Consider the following 13,366-nt stretch of genomic DNA (forward strand, 5'->3'; position numbering starts at 1 on the left):
TACTATTTGTGGTTATTTTCTGTTTTGCAGTAAGAAAACAACCATTACTGGATGAATTACTAACTTTCTGATGATATTGACCCTGATAATGTGCTTTTGATTCATACAGTATCTAAAAAAACACATTTTTATTAAGATTTTCCCTTCAAAGTAACACATTTGTACTCCCTATTAAAACCATGAATATGGAGGTGAAAATTCTGAATCAAAAAATTATACACGAGAAATTGTGGCAATTCTATGGCTTATATTCGAGAAAATACGTTTGTATTTTTAACACTAACTCTCAATAGTTTATTACCTTGTCGTTTAGGCTATAGTTGTCCAAAAAACTTAATATTTTACATGAACAGTTTTGCCTGTTGTTCCCTATTTTATGATCACTTTAACGTAGCATGTTAGCTTCTGCAAAAATAGACTTTTTTTTGTTCATTTTCATTCGTTGGCTAGTGCTAATTACATTTCCTGTGTTTTTGGCATGTTCATCTTTTGGTGTGTTAAAGATTGTTTGGGTGGATTAAAAGTTGCCCTCTAAATCCTGAATGCTGTGTGGGGGGACGGGCCCGAATGAGCAGGGGGGGGGGAGGCGAGGGAGCGAGCGCAATATGCAGGCGTTTAAGACCAGATTAATAGAACGAGCATCTGGAGGCATCGTGGGTGCGACTCACCCTTCCTCCCACCCTCCCTCGTGTCCTCACATACGTTCTCCAATTAATTCCGACCGCCTTTGAGTTATTTGTCGCTGTCATTGGTGAGTCTTCGCAAAGGACGGGCGTGATACTGAATCCGTATCGCCGCTCCGCGTTTGAACGGACGAGTACAGTTTGTCCTCTTTCTTCTGAATCTAGCCACCGGCGCAGATCCGTGGCCCCCGCCGACCTAAACCACGGCTCGCCGTCTTTCTTCAGCGGTTAAATGCCAATGTCCGCTGCGTGTTTTGTAACAGAAGGGTCACGATGGAAAGAGGAATAGTCGACCTCGCGACTATTAGACGGACAACGGGTAAGCGGCAGGCGAACAAAAGTCGGATAATGATGCGAGGGCCGGGGCCGCGAGGCACGCCGGACTCAGCGGGGCGTCCGCATCACAGGGCCGACGGGTGGGAAGTTAATGAGAGGCCAACTCGCAAGTCGGCATCTAAACGTAAACACGCGGTAGCGTTGCGAAAGGGAAGTGATTCCTACAGCTTTTAAGCCTTAAACAACCCGGGAAAAGCAACTAAAGTTAAAGCGGGAATCCTGGCCGGAGGAATAATTCCACCCCGAACGCCGTTCACTGTGTATTTGCGCCGCGATTGTGTCTGTCAACCACCTTTTATCGCGTCAAAGCGTGAATCATTGTCGCCGTATCATTGAGAGCGGGTCATTGTGCAAATCGGTCTTTTTAACTAACGGTGACGGTGTAGAAAACATGTGCAGAAAGACCCAAAATGGCAGAGTTATGTGAGGCGAAAAACAAGTGCCTACGGTAAAGAAAGGATGGAGATCGGGGTGTGCTGTCGAGATTGAAAGATTGGTCGCACGGCAGGAGCACATTTTACTAGCGCTTACTACTACCGTATTTACTCGTATATAAGCCGCCTGTGCGTATATGCTGCACCCTGAAAATTGCCTTGACATTTCTTAGATATTTTTTTTCCATGAATTTCATTCATAGACGTCAAAATAAATTCTGTTTAGCATTTTATCTGTTTATATTTTCTCTATTTAGAAATAAATGAAAGTATCGGCTGAATTCGCTTGCGTCTCGACATCACGTACCGACGCAACGGCGCCATTTTGTCATGACGTCATCGTGTCACGGTGCCGTCAATTTGCAGTTTTTTTGCATGTCGTGTTTTTATGCGCATTTAAGCCATACCCTCGATTCAGTCATCCTTTTTTTGTCCGACAAAAGCGGCTTATATGCGAGTAAATACGGAGATGTGGACACAGGAACATTTCAAGTTGGACTTCAAACAGCAGTATCTTTAGATAAAAGTAACCGAACAGCCTCTCTAGTCTGTAATAGTCATATGCTCCCTCTTACGTGTTCATGTTTAGAGGCAAGAAAAGGTAAAAGGCTGTAATTGTTATCTAAAATGGAAAGAAAAGTACCGTAAGAGCTCAAATTTGAGGCCCAAAAACCATCGAAATCGATTGAATTAGTGTACTGGCTCTCGTTAGACTACGCAAATGTGAATGATGATCTTTCGGTGACGCTTTAATGCATGCGTTCGTATGCAAGGGGGCGAGGCCAGGGGATAAAAACCCCTTCCTTAAGTGACTTTTGTGAAGAAAAACAGCGGCATTTATCGCGACTTCTCGCTTTCTGGAAGTTGGGATTGTCTTTTTATAGCGTGCGGCTCGCCGTTTTAAAGAGTGCTACTATGGCAACTGCAGGGGAGTGGGTGTTTGCAGTTAATCCTGTTTGGGGTGTCATGGTGCCATCGCTAGGAGAGCAACAAGAGCGCTACCCGCGTTATTTCCTCGACGTACGCGCCCGCAAAGTACACGTGAAAGTCAGAAAACTGTCGTCTAATCTGTTGCCAGTAGGACAGGGGCAATGGTGGCGAATGATTGGATGGTTTGATCATCAAATTCGAGTTTCTCATTCCGTTTCTCTATTTTCAGCGTGTTGGGTTTTGGTTTCGCTCCGCTGGATCTCAACGAGGAAGAATTGACCGAGTCGTTCTCGGCACACGCGCAATCATTCGCGGGAATTTTTCGGTTGCCACACGATAGCGGGCGAAACAAAAAAATGCTCCGTGTCGCCAGAGAAAAGGAGGATTGCGTTGGCAGTGGACGGGGGACTTTTATTTGATTTGATTTGATGAAATAGAACAATATTACAATTTGGATCATTAGAACACACGAATTGATATCGCTTTACTTCGATTTGTTGACAGCATGATGTGCTTTGAGATAAGAGTAGAATTGATGACCTGGAAAACGCTGCCAAAACACACGTCCGTAAAATTAGTCCAATTTCTCTAGTTTTTAGTGTAAACCTTCTTAATATAAGTCAAATCAATTGCCACTTAGATTTGATCAAATAAAAAAATAGACCTTCATAAAGCTGAAAATAAACTTAACATACTTTTATTCAGGCATAAATGATTGTTTAATCTATATAAATAAAACATCAAATGCTTATTTTAAGTAACATTTTGGATGTAATAAAGAAAAATCACTTATTCAAAGCAACAAATGAAGGAATTTAAATCTGGGGGAAAAAAGCTTCACTCACTTTTATCAAGTAAATAATTAAGTATATTTTAATATCCATGCAGATTGGACTGTTTGTTATATTAGTGGGGTAAATATGTAGAAATGGTCTTAATTTAAAAATGGAAATTCAGTCGAATATTATTTGCAAACATTATTTTCTTGATTTTGATGAAAAATGAAGAACAAAAAAAGTTTGTCAGATAAATGTGCCGTATTTTCCACACTATCAGCCACAACTAAAAGTCTTTTTTCTCAAAAACCGGCAGTGCGCCTTGCAATCTGATGCGCCTTATATATGGGTCAATTTTGTTTATTAAATTCCTTTTAGCATAGATCCATCTAGTGAATTATAAAACAAACCCCAACCACTAGTACTCCTACTCCACGTTTTAATGCAGTGCACCTTATCTATGAAACCAATTTTAAAATAGGCCATTCATCGAAGGTGCTCCTTATACACCAATGCACATTATAGTGCAGAAAATACAGTATTTCTTTTGGGTTTCAGGAAAAATAAAAAAAAATTGCCCTCCCAAAAATGCGATTTACATATGTCACTTTTCCTCTTCATTCTGTATTTTTTGTCTCTTTCGACTTATACTCAGGTAAAACCATGAATATGGAGGGGAAAATTGTGAATCACCGTGCGGCTTATACGCGAGAAATTGTAAAATTCTACGATTTTAAGGCGAATTTAAGGGTGCCGCTTATACGCAGATGCGGCTAATAAGCGAGAAAATGCGGTATATCAGTCACACTCATGTGGCCCGGCCAAACCGTGACACTTGAAAAAATGGTGCGTTCTTTTCTGCACACTTCCAAATATTGTCCTTCCTTTTTAACCCCCATATGTGGCGGTACTTTTAAAATGTATGCTTATCCTCCCTTTCAACTTTTTTCCCCCTCTGGTGTTCTCGCTTTAAAAGCAAACAGGTCAGGTTGAATAAAGCTCACTTCGCGTGGACGCAGGAGCGTATTTGTCCCCGTCGTGCAGCTCCAAAACGCACACCAGGACAAATTAATGAATAATGAATCCCAGACAATAAAAGCTTAATGGTAATGCTTTTACCGTCTGTTTCGGGGAGTTTGCATGCGAGGTGCAAATGTTTGATTTGTTCCACGGCGATGGGATTAGCGCAAACGGTCGGACGGGTCGTTAAAAGTGATCTGCTTCTCAGAGTTTGCCTTTTTTTGGTCGCTTCTTTTCCCAATCAGATCTATCCAGGCTCCCAAAGCGTTGAGATTTCTACATAAATTGCATGCAAGTTTTAATCTTTTACAAAGATAATCCTTTGCAGAGCTTGGCTCTCTCCATTGCAATGCCGACCAATCCCGACCACGTTTGCAATTGGTTTAAAAGAAACGAGTGTATTGGATTTTATTTTTATTTTTAAACTAGACATCTTTTTTAGGCATTTTTCCCTCAAAGTTAGAAGACACAGTAAACAAGTACAGTGGTACCTCGAGATACGAGCTTAATCCATTCCGGAACTGAGCTCATATGTCGATTTACACGTAACTTAAATGAACGTTTTCCATTGAAATGAATGGAAAACAAATTAATTCGTTCCAGCCTTCTGAAAAAACACCAAAAACAGGATATTGGATTGGAAAAAATGTTTTATTTCTTCTAATTCGCCATCTATTAACAAAGTAACACATAACTAGTGGTCTAATAGTAATAAAATGTGTTTAATCTAACTAAAATTGGGCAGATTTCGCCGACGGGAGACAGACACGTTTGGGGGGGGTGGGGTTCGTTTTTTTTCCACGACAACGCACTCGTAAACGGAACAAACAAATTTAAATTAACTTGGATTAATATATACAGACACTCAAACATACGTTTAATGTAACTTTACACAAAACTGAATTCTAATTTTGTTGTAATCTTTTGTTACCTTCGTTTTCCGGGTTGGCGGTTTGCCACGCCTCCACCCTCACGTTCGCTATCGATGGACTGTTTGCTGTTGTATTGCCTTCAAAATATTCCCAAAATGATGCACACAAATGTTCTCACAATAGGATAACGCACGACCACTTGCCAACGAGAAATAGTCTTTAAAGAACGATCGCGGGAGCTTCTTTCCTTAGAAAGAATAACAGGAAATACAATAGTTGAGCTTACCCACGTATTGATTGTGGGTAATGAAGTTTTATTCTGAGAAAGGTTGCCATTGCCTATGGGTGTTGTGTGCACGAGTATACTTCATTACCCAGAAAGCCCTCTTTTTTCCCATGCATGCGCGTTGTGCGTTTCCTGGTCTTAGGAGAAACTCGTCTGAATTAATCGTTACGTGCTCGTAGATATTGTTATACACGAAAGATATGCAAAAAAGACCTGGCTTGGTCGCATCACGAAATTTTGATCGCATGACGGGCGAATTATTCGATCGAAATTTCCGCCGTAAGACGAGAATTTTGTATGACGAGCGGTCGTATGACGAGGTACCACTGTAGTGGGAAAGAGAACCGTGATAGAAAAGTCGCAATTCTCCCGACGTGCGGCAAATATTCGTGGTCAGACGCTGAGCGGTGTCATCTGCGCGGCGGCGGTGGCGGCGGCGGCGGCTGCAGCTCGCAGTTTCCATGGCAATGTGGGAACCCATCTTGGTCTCTATGGCAACTTGCGGTTGGCACCCAGGAAGAAAGATAGAGTGGGAGTGAAACGAAAAAAGAAAAAAAGACACACATGAGGTGGGCACATTGAAAAAAATGGCTGATGTCCAACACAAGATGGGAGGGGCATCAAGTCATCAAATCCAAAAAAATAATGGCGTTAAAATCTGTTGCGTAACTCACTACCTGATACGTCCATTTACGTACACTATTCGGTCAAACGTACGCGCTCGGGGAAGGTCAAGATGAAAGAAAACGCAGTCCGTCATGCCGAAGCATGCGGATGCCGTAATCCCATTGGCTGACGGATGGGCGGTCGAGTTGACCTGTTAGAGTTAACCCAATCACACGCTCACCTTTCCGTCCGTTTTCCTCCATCCATCCGTCCATCCGTCTTCTCCTCTTTTAGCCTCTCATTCCTTTCCCGTCGCTAACCACGTTAGTTGCCCGCCTTTATTTATTTTGCCCTTTGCGAGGCCGCGTGAACGGAAGAAAAGCGTGCGTCCATACTCAGTTGTATGCCTGTGTGTGTGTGCGGGTGATACTTTGCTGTTCCAAACAGATGTTCCCGTCTTGTTTAGATGTCGGAGCATCCTGTCACTTGCAGATATGCAACATGTGTGTTTGTGGGCGTCATTAATGAGACCGCTCGCTGTGTGGTGGAAAGAGATGAATGTTAAAGAAAATAGTAATTATTGAACCCTTCTGGAAGTGGCATACATAAAAAAAAGAGACGGGAAATTATTTGTAGATTGAGGGACTTCAATTTGAATTGTCTGTGTTTATGAAGTTGTCTTAATCAGCCTTATACATTCATAACTCTACTTACGAATTCCTCTAGGTACAAAATTTTCAGGTTACAACATTTTTTCTATGCAAATGAGTGACTCGAGATACGATAAAGATCCAAGTTATGAAATCCCCCAAAAAGGAAATGCATTTCCTGATCCATTATTTTATTTTGAAAATATTGTCACGGAGGCATTGATTCTCACTTTAGATACTCGCTACACTCTACTGGGCTCTCATTGGCTGTCTCACAGCAACCACTATCCATGTTTTAAGATTCTCTCTTACATACCTGTCCACCTCGACTAAATGCTCCCCTTATTAATGATTGCAATTCCCCCCTTATTAACGATTGCAATTCCCCTTATTAAGCAATTAAAACCGTACAAATGCAGGTAAAAGTCTCAAATGTAGTACAAACTGAGAGAACGGGCTCTTGCCGCCATCTGGCGGACAAACACGGGTTTTGCGTCTTCCATAATAACGACCAATTTTAAAAGGTTTAGTTGGTAGTTGTGTGAGTACCGTGGAACGAATTAGAGAATTTGCATATAAAGTACACCTCTACTTACGAAATTTTCAACTTACGAAAAAAGTTCTGGAACCAATTAATTTCGGAAGAATAGGTACGACTGTACCTTGGATTTCTGTTCATTTCAAACCTGGAATCAACTTAATTAAAGACCGGTTATCCTGGCCACGGTCGCGGGGTGCCAGAGCCTATCCCTGCTGAGATCAGGCCACACGGGAATCGAACGCACGCTTCCCCCACTCGAGTCCAATGAACGCCATCATCAGGTGGCTAATTTCAAGCTAATCATTTTCAAAAAACAACTGTGTCTCTATATTTAAGTTTGCTCCATTCTGGGGTTTTTTATATTTGACATTTGTACGTAAAGATTTGACGTTCCTTCAACTGGAAGGTTGCTCCTCCCACTGTGGTCCGCTGAGATCCTGCTGACCTCCCGGTCCGAAGCGCCGACCGGCGCGAGCGTGGGAAAGCGCCGGGGCCGCGAGGACAGTTTGACGGATGAAACCAGATATTTTGGTGCGGGTTCTGCTCAATTGCCAGGTCATATTATTTAAAGGAAGTGACAGATGATGAGGTGGGGAGGAAAAGTCCTTTTTTTATGATGGCGCTAGTAAAATTATGTAACGCACCCCTTTCTGTTCTCGTCGCGGCCGATCGGGGCCATTTCCCAGGACCCCCCTCTCGGTCCGGGTCATCGCCATGACGACGACGTCTGGAGTAAAACCCTTGAAGTCAGCGTGTTTGTTCGCGTGAGCGCCTTTTCAACAGGAAGTGCGACCACTGGTTTTAATAATCCACGTCTGTGAATGTCCATCTAGCCCAGGGTTTCCCGACCGGTGAGCGGCGAGCGATGGTCAGGTGTGCCGTGGAAAATAAGACAGAAAAATTGAAATAAGATGAACGATAAGTCCATATTGCAATGTGACAAGATTCAAATCGTAATATTCCGTATTTTTTCGTATATAAGCCGTATTTGTAACTCAACAAAATGATGACTGAATCAAGGGTACGGCTTATATGCGCACAAGACTTACAGCGTTGCTATACTCTTTCACGAGTAGATGTCGGCGAATTAACATTGACTATTTGTTGGTTATTTTCTGTTTTGCAGTGAGAAAACAAGCATTACTGGATGAATTACTAACTTCCTTTAATATTGACCCTAATAATGTGCTTTTGATTCATACAATATCTCAGAAATACCACATTTTTCTTAAAATACTACCTTCAAAGTAACACTCCCTATTAAAACCATGAATATGGAGGTGAAAATTCTGAATCGGTGGGCGGGTTATATGCAAGAAACTGTAAAAATTAACAATTTTAAATGTGTGGCTTATACAGGGGCGGCTTATGTGTGAAAAAAATGCAGTCATGAGAATGTTTTGTCGTTTCTTTTTAATGTAAGGTGAAACAGAAGTTGTTTGGGCATCTACTTTTGGCCCCCCAAAAGACTTTCATCGTATCTAGGGCGAATTATTCGATCGAAATTTTCATCGTATCTAGGGTGAATTATTCGATCGAAATTTTCATCCTATCTAGGGCGAATTATTCGATCGAAATTTTCACCGTATCTTGAGCATGTCGTAGGTAGAGCTGATCGTAGGTCGAGGTACCACTGTACTTTTTTGGCGTTTCCTAGATTCCCGTTGATTAAACTGAAATGACTTTTGATTTTCAGCTGCTAATGTGCCTTGACATTTTTTTTGCATGCAAAAAAAAGCCTGTCGCTAAGATGGACAAACGTGTTTCCCCCGCAGGAGCGCGTAGAGTATCTGTTCCTCATCATCTTCACCGTGGAGGCGTTCCTCAAGGTGATAGCCTACGGCCTGCTCTTCCACCCAAATGCCTACCTAAGGAACGGCTGGAATCTGCTCGACTTCATCATCGTGGTGGTGGGGTGAGTCGCCGCCCTTCCTGCGTTTCTTCCTTTTACTCGTTTCTCCGGTGAATTGCTCAAGGTGACCCGGTGACCGCTCTCACAATGGAGCGCTTTCATCCTCGCCGTGACGTTTTCATTTTTTTTTTGTCCCCGGGCCGGTGAGTCACAAAGGCCCGCTTCCCGCAACCGTAAAGTAATCTTTCGCGGCGAATCAAGTTTTAAAGCCGCTCTAAACCTCGGCCTACAGTGGATTGGTGAGCTTTAAACTGATTAGCTTGTTGGCCGCTGATAGCCAAGTTGCGCTCTGTTTTTCTTTATCTGCCACTCAGCAAAGTAAAGCCCATCCGCTGAGCGGGTTGGCCGGCGTCACGGTGCCGGCGCCCGCCTGTGGCGTAAACGCAACCTGTACAACTCTTAGGCGCTTATCTTTTTTTTCCGTCTGCGTCTGAAAGGGCGCTTTAAGATGAACACACTCTCCAAGTGATGGCTTCTTCTCTGTTTGACCTCTTGAGCAATCATTGTGAGGATAGGCGGTTTGGAAAATGAATGAATGGATATGTAAGATTATACCTTCAAACTGCTAAAGAACCCTTAATGAGTAAAAAAAATGTAAAATTGTAAATACCGTAGATCACGTGTCAAAGTGGCGGCCCGGGGGCCAAATCTGGTCCACCGCATCATTTTGTGTGGCCCGGGAAAGTAAATCATGAGTGCCGACTTTCGGTTTTAGGATCAAATTAAAATGAAGAGTATAGATGTATATTAAATTTCCTGATTTTCCCCCTTTTAAATCAATATTTGTAATTTTTTAATCAATTTTCTTCTGTGTTTTTAGTTCAAAAATCATTTTGTAAAATCTAAAAATATATATAAAAAAGCTAAAATAAACATTGTTTTAGATCTATAAAAAACTGAATATTCGGGGATTTTAATCCAGTTCTTTTAATTCATTTATTTAAAAAAATCTAAATATTATATCTAAAATGGTCCGGCCCACATGAAATCAAATTGACGTTGAAGCGGCCCGCGAACCAACCCGAGTCTGACACCCTTGCGGTAGATGTATCCTCTGTAAAAACATCTTATCTCATTTTCTGAACCGCTTTATCCTCATTAGGGTCGCAGAGGGTGCTGGAGTCTATCCCAGCCGGGCCAGAAGCAGCGGAAAATGGGGTTTCATAAAGAAAATTAGTGCAATAGATTTTTTTTGTTTTGTTTTCACACCTACAAATGAGTTAAAACAAAATCTCTCTTTTGAACCTGTTAAATTTGAATTCCTGATTTCTGTACTCCTTGACAAAAAATACTTTTTTAAACCCCTACTCTTTGACATCAATTTCATACTCACTATGCAACTTATCGGCCTCACAGCTCTGGGGTCCTGTGTTCAAATCCAGAGTCACGTCCACCTGTTTGGAGTTTGCATGTTCCCCCCCAGCCTGCTTGGGTTTCCTCCGGGTACTCCTATTTCCTCCCACATTGCAAAAACATGCATGGTAGTCTGATTGGACACTCTAAATTGCCCCTAGGTATGAGTGTGTGCATGAGTGGTTGTTTGTCTCCTTGTGCCCTGCGATTGGCTGGCCACCGATACAAGGTGTCCCCTGCCTCTGGCCTGGAGTCAGCTGGGATACGCTCCAGCACCCCCCGCGGCTCTAATGAGGATAAAGCAGTTCAGAAAATGAGATGAGACTGTCCAACTTACTAATACATAAGTTTAGGATGCTAAAACTGAGCCAATGAGTCAAATAATCACAGACTAGTCAGTGGCAGCATTACAAAATGCACATTCCCCAAACATCCGCCAGTCAAAACAGTGTCACGTACGTATATTTTCATCTTCGACGAGCCGTATGTTTGCGCATGAATGAGCGGCGTCGGCAGAGTCTACGCAAATGAGAAAGGACAGCCTTCGCCCCCACCGGAATGGTCGGCATACGGGCGAAAGGCAGGCGGTCCGAGACCCTCGTCGTCTCGGAATGCCGCGTCGCCGCCAAACGCAGAGGCGGAAACGTGCTGGAGGATTACGCATCTAATTGAGAGGCAGGTAGAGTGACATGGAGATGCATTCTGAGTGCTCTTTTCAAGAGGCCATTTCATCTGTACTAATTGAAAATCATCCATGACTAATGTGCTCCGAGTGGCCTCCGCGTCAACCGCAAAAAAAATGCCATTGTATGGTAATTTTAGAGATGGTGATTAGCATTGCTCAGTGTAGTCAATTTCCATGGCTGAGCTTAGATTTTTTTTTTCCCGGGCCGGATGATAATTACCATAGTGACACTATGTAACATTTAAAGACCACTGTTAAGATATTTGATTTGCCCAGGTGTGAATGACAAAGGCGGCTGGGAATAAAATCAAATTCATCAACGTGTTTATAGTCGAGCCGCTGATATTTAGCCAAAGCGCGTATTTAACACGGATGTTTGGGAGGGAGGAAAGCGAGGTTAATGGCTCGCTTTACACAAGGTAATTTATTCATAAACGAATGGATGATTCCGATCGAATTTCCAAGTTCCAAAACGAAGCCAGGTCAAACGAGGCCTGCCTTGGTGTTTTTAGTCTTCCCTCAATTATCACGATTTCACTTATCGCAAATTCACTCCTTTGCGATTTTTTTCTGCTATTATTTTATTTTATTTTATTTATTTATTTTAAGTTCATAAAAATGTGAAAATCCACGCTGAAACTCGCAAGCGGAAGCCACTCCCCTGTCTTCCGCTTGCTACTATGTATGTATATTTATACCGTAAAACCCAGTGGTGTGCCGTCAGGGCCTTCAAGGTCTTCGCCGCTGGCCTAAGAAATATCTGAATCACAGACTGATGTTAATTATATTTTGTCCATGAATACTTATGAAATAATTCCAAATTGTTTTTTAGCTTCCTTTCATTGCTTTTCCCCCTGGTTGCACTACTTCCAGATGTGTTTTCATAAGCATTTAACCAATCATATTTCAGCCATTATTTGTTGCCAGGGTCAGAAATCTGCCTCAAGGCCTTCACAATCAGTTCTGCAGGCTCTGCTGCATTAAACAAGCGTCGATAAGACTGTTGCTTTAACCAATCAGATTTCGAGTTGGCAACACCACAATGCCTTCTCCCAGGCGTAGGGATACATCATCGCTTTCACCAACTATGATTGGCTAGTGATAGAGTGGACTAGCCAGAGCTAATAAACTGTATCTGGAGCGAGCTGCACAAGCAAATATTTTGTTGTGTTGATTTAAAGCCATTTTCAAGACGGACTATGCCAGAAATACGACAGGACAGGCTCGACTTTCAGCATTAGCTTCGATGGCAATAGAAAAGAAGGAAGGAAGAAAGGAGGACCGATATTGTGTGTGTATATATATATATATATATATATATATATATATATATATATATATATATATATATATATATATATATATATATGTGTATGTATATGTATATATATATGTCTGCTCTACATTAACCGCGATATTCGAGGGATTACTGTATTTCACATTTAAACTTTCAACAGAATTCCTTCGGAACTTTTGCTGATTATTGATCTTTTTTTTGCATTCAGGTTATTCAGCGCCATCTTGGAGCAGGCCACCAAGGGCGACGGGGCGGCGCCCATCGGAGGCAAGGCGGCCGGCTTCGACGTCAAAGCGCTTCGGGCGTTCCGCGTGCTGCGACCGCTCCGACTGGTCTCCGGAGTCCCCAGTAAGTATCCCCGCGCAGACCAAATAGGCGCCTCGGGGGGATCGGGCACCGATGAAGATGGGCTGCGAAATGAAGCTGTGAGCAGCACACCTTTGTCTATTGGCGCTTTATCTGATCGGCTCCTATTTGCTCTCCTGTTAGATTATTGATTTCTTTGGCCACAAAAGCAGATGGGCTCACAGACAACTTATCTGGTGCCTGTAATGTGCGGGGGCGCAATTGTAAGCAGACCCCGCCTCCCGTCAAGACCCAGAGTTAAGCGCTATTTGGGGCCGGTACTCTTTATAGAAGAGCGGCTTATAAGCGAGTAAATACGGTATCCTATTGAATACTCAATGGCTTAGAAAAATGCATTGAAACATTGGTTGTGGGATTGTTTTTTTGTTTCTTTTGCCTAACATTGTGCCCCCTCACCCCCCAGGTTTACAGGTAGTGTTGAACTCCATCATCAAAGCCATGGTTCCTCTGCTGCACATCGCCCTGCTGGTCCTCTTCGTCATCATCATCTACGCCATCATCGGCCTGGAGCTTTTCATGGGCAAGATGCACAAAACCTGCTATTACAACCAAACAAGTACGCACGCACACACACACATAAAATACTCATGTTCACTTCATCGGCCGCAATTAATTTGCG

The 13,366-nt window shown here is 42.6% G+C and overlaps 1 protein-coding gene across 3 annotated transcripts in view; it reads left to right on the forward strand.

Annotated features, from left to right (window-relative positions):
• cacna1c (calcium channel, voltage-dependent, L type, alpha 1C subunit) overlaps nucleotides 1-13,366 on the forward strand; it is a 107,455-nt gene that overhangs the window by 49,628 nt on the left and 44,461 nt on the right. For all 3 annotated transcript variants that reach the window (XM_077593943.1, XM_077593944.1, XM_077593945.1), the window contains exons 4-6: nucleotides 8,910-9,049; nucleotides 12,590-12,729; nucleotides 13,151-13,303. In XM_077593943.1, coding sequence (XP_077450069.1) covers nucleotides 8,910-9,049; nucleotides 12,590-12,729; nucleotides 13,151-13,303 — 433 coding nt within the window. The remainder of the gene's footprint in view (nucleotides 1-8,909; nucleotides 9,050-12,589; nucleotides 12,730-13,150; nucleotides 13,304-13,366) is intronic.

The sequence above is a fragment of the Stigmatopora argus genome, chromosome 23 (genome assembly GCF_051989625.1).
Source record: "Stigmatopora argus isolate UIUO_Sarg chromosome 23, RoL_Sarg_1.0, whole genome shotgun sequence".
In the NCBI taxonomy this organism is placed as follows: Eukaryota; Metazoa; Chordata; class Actinopteri; order Syngnathiformes; family Syngnathidae; genus Stigmatopora; species Stigmatopora argus.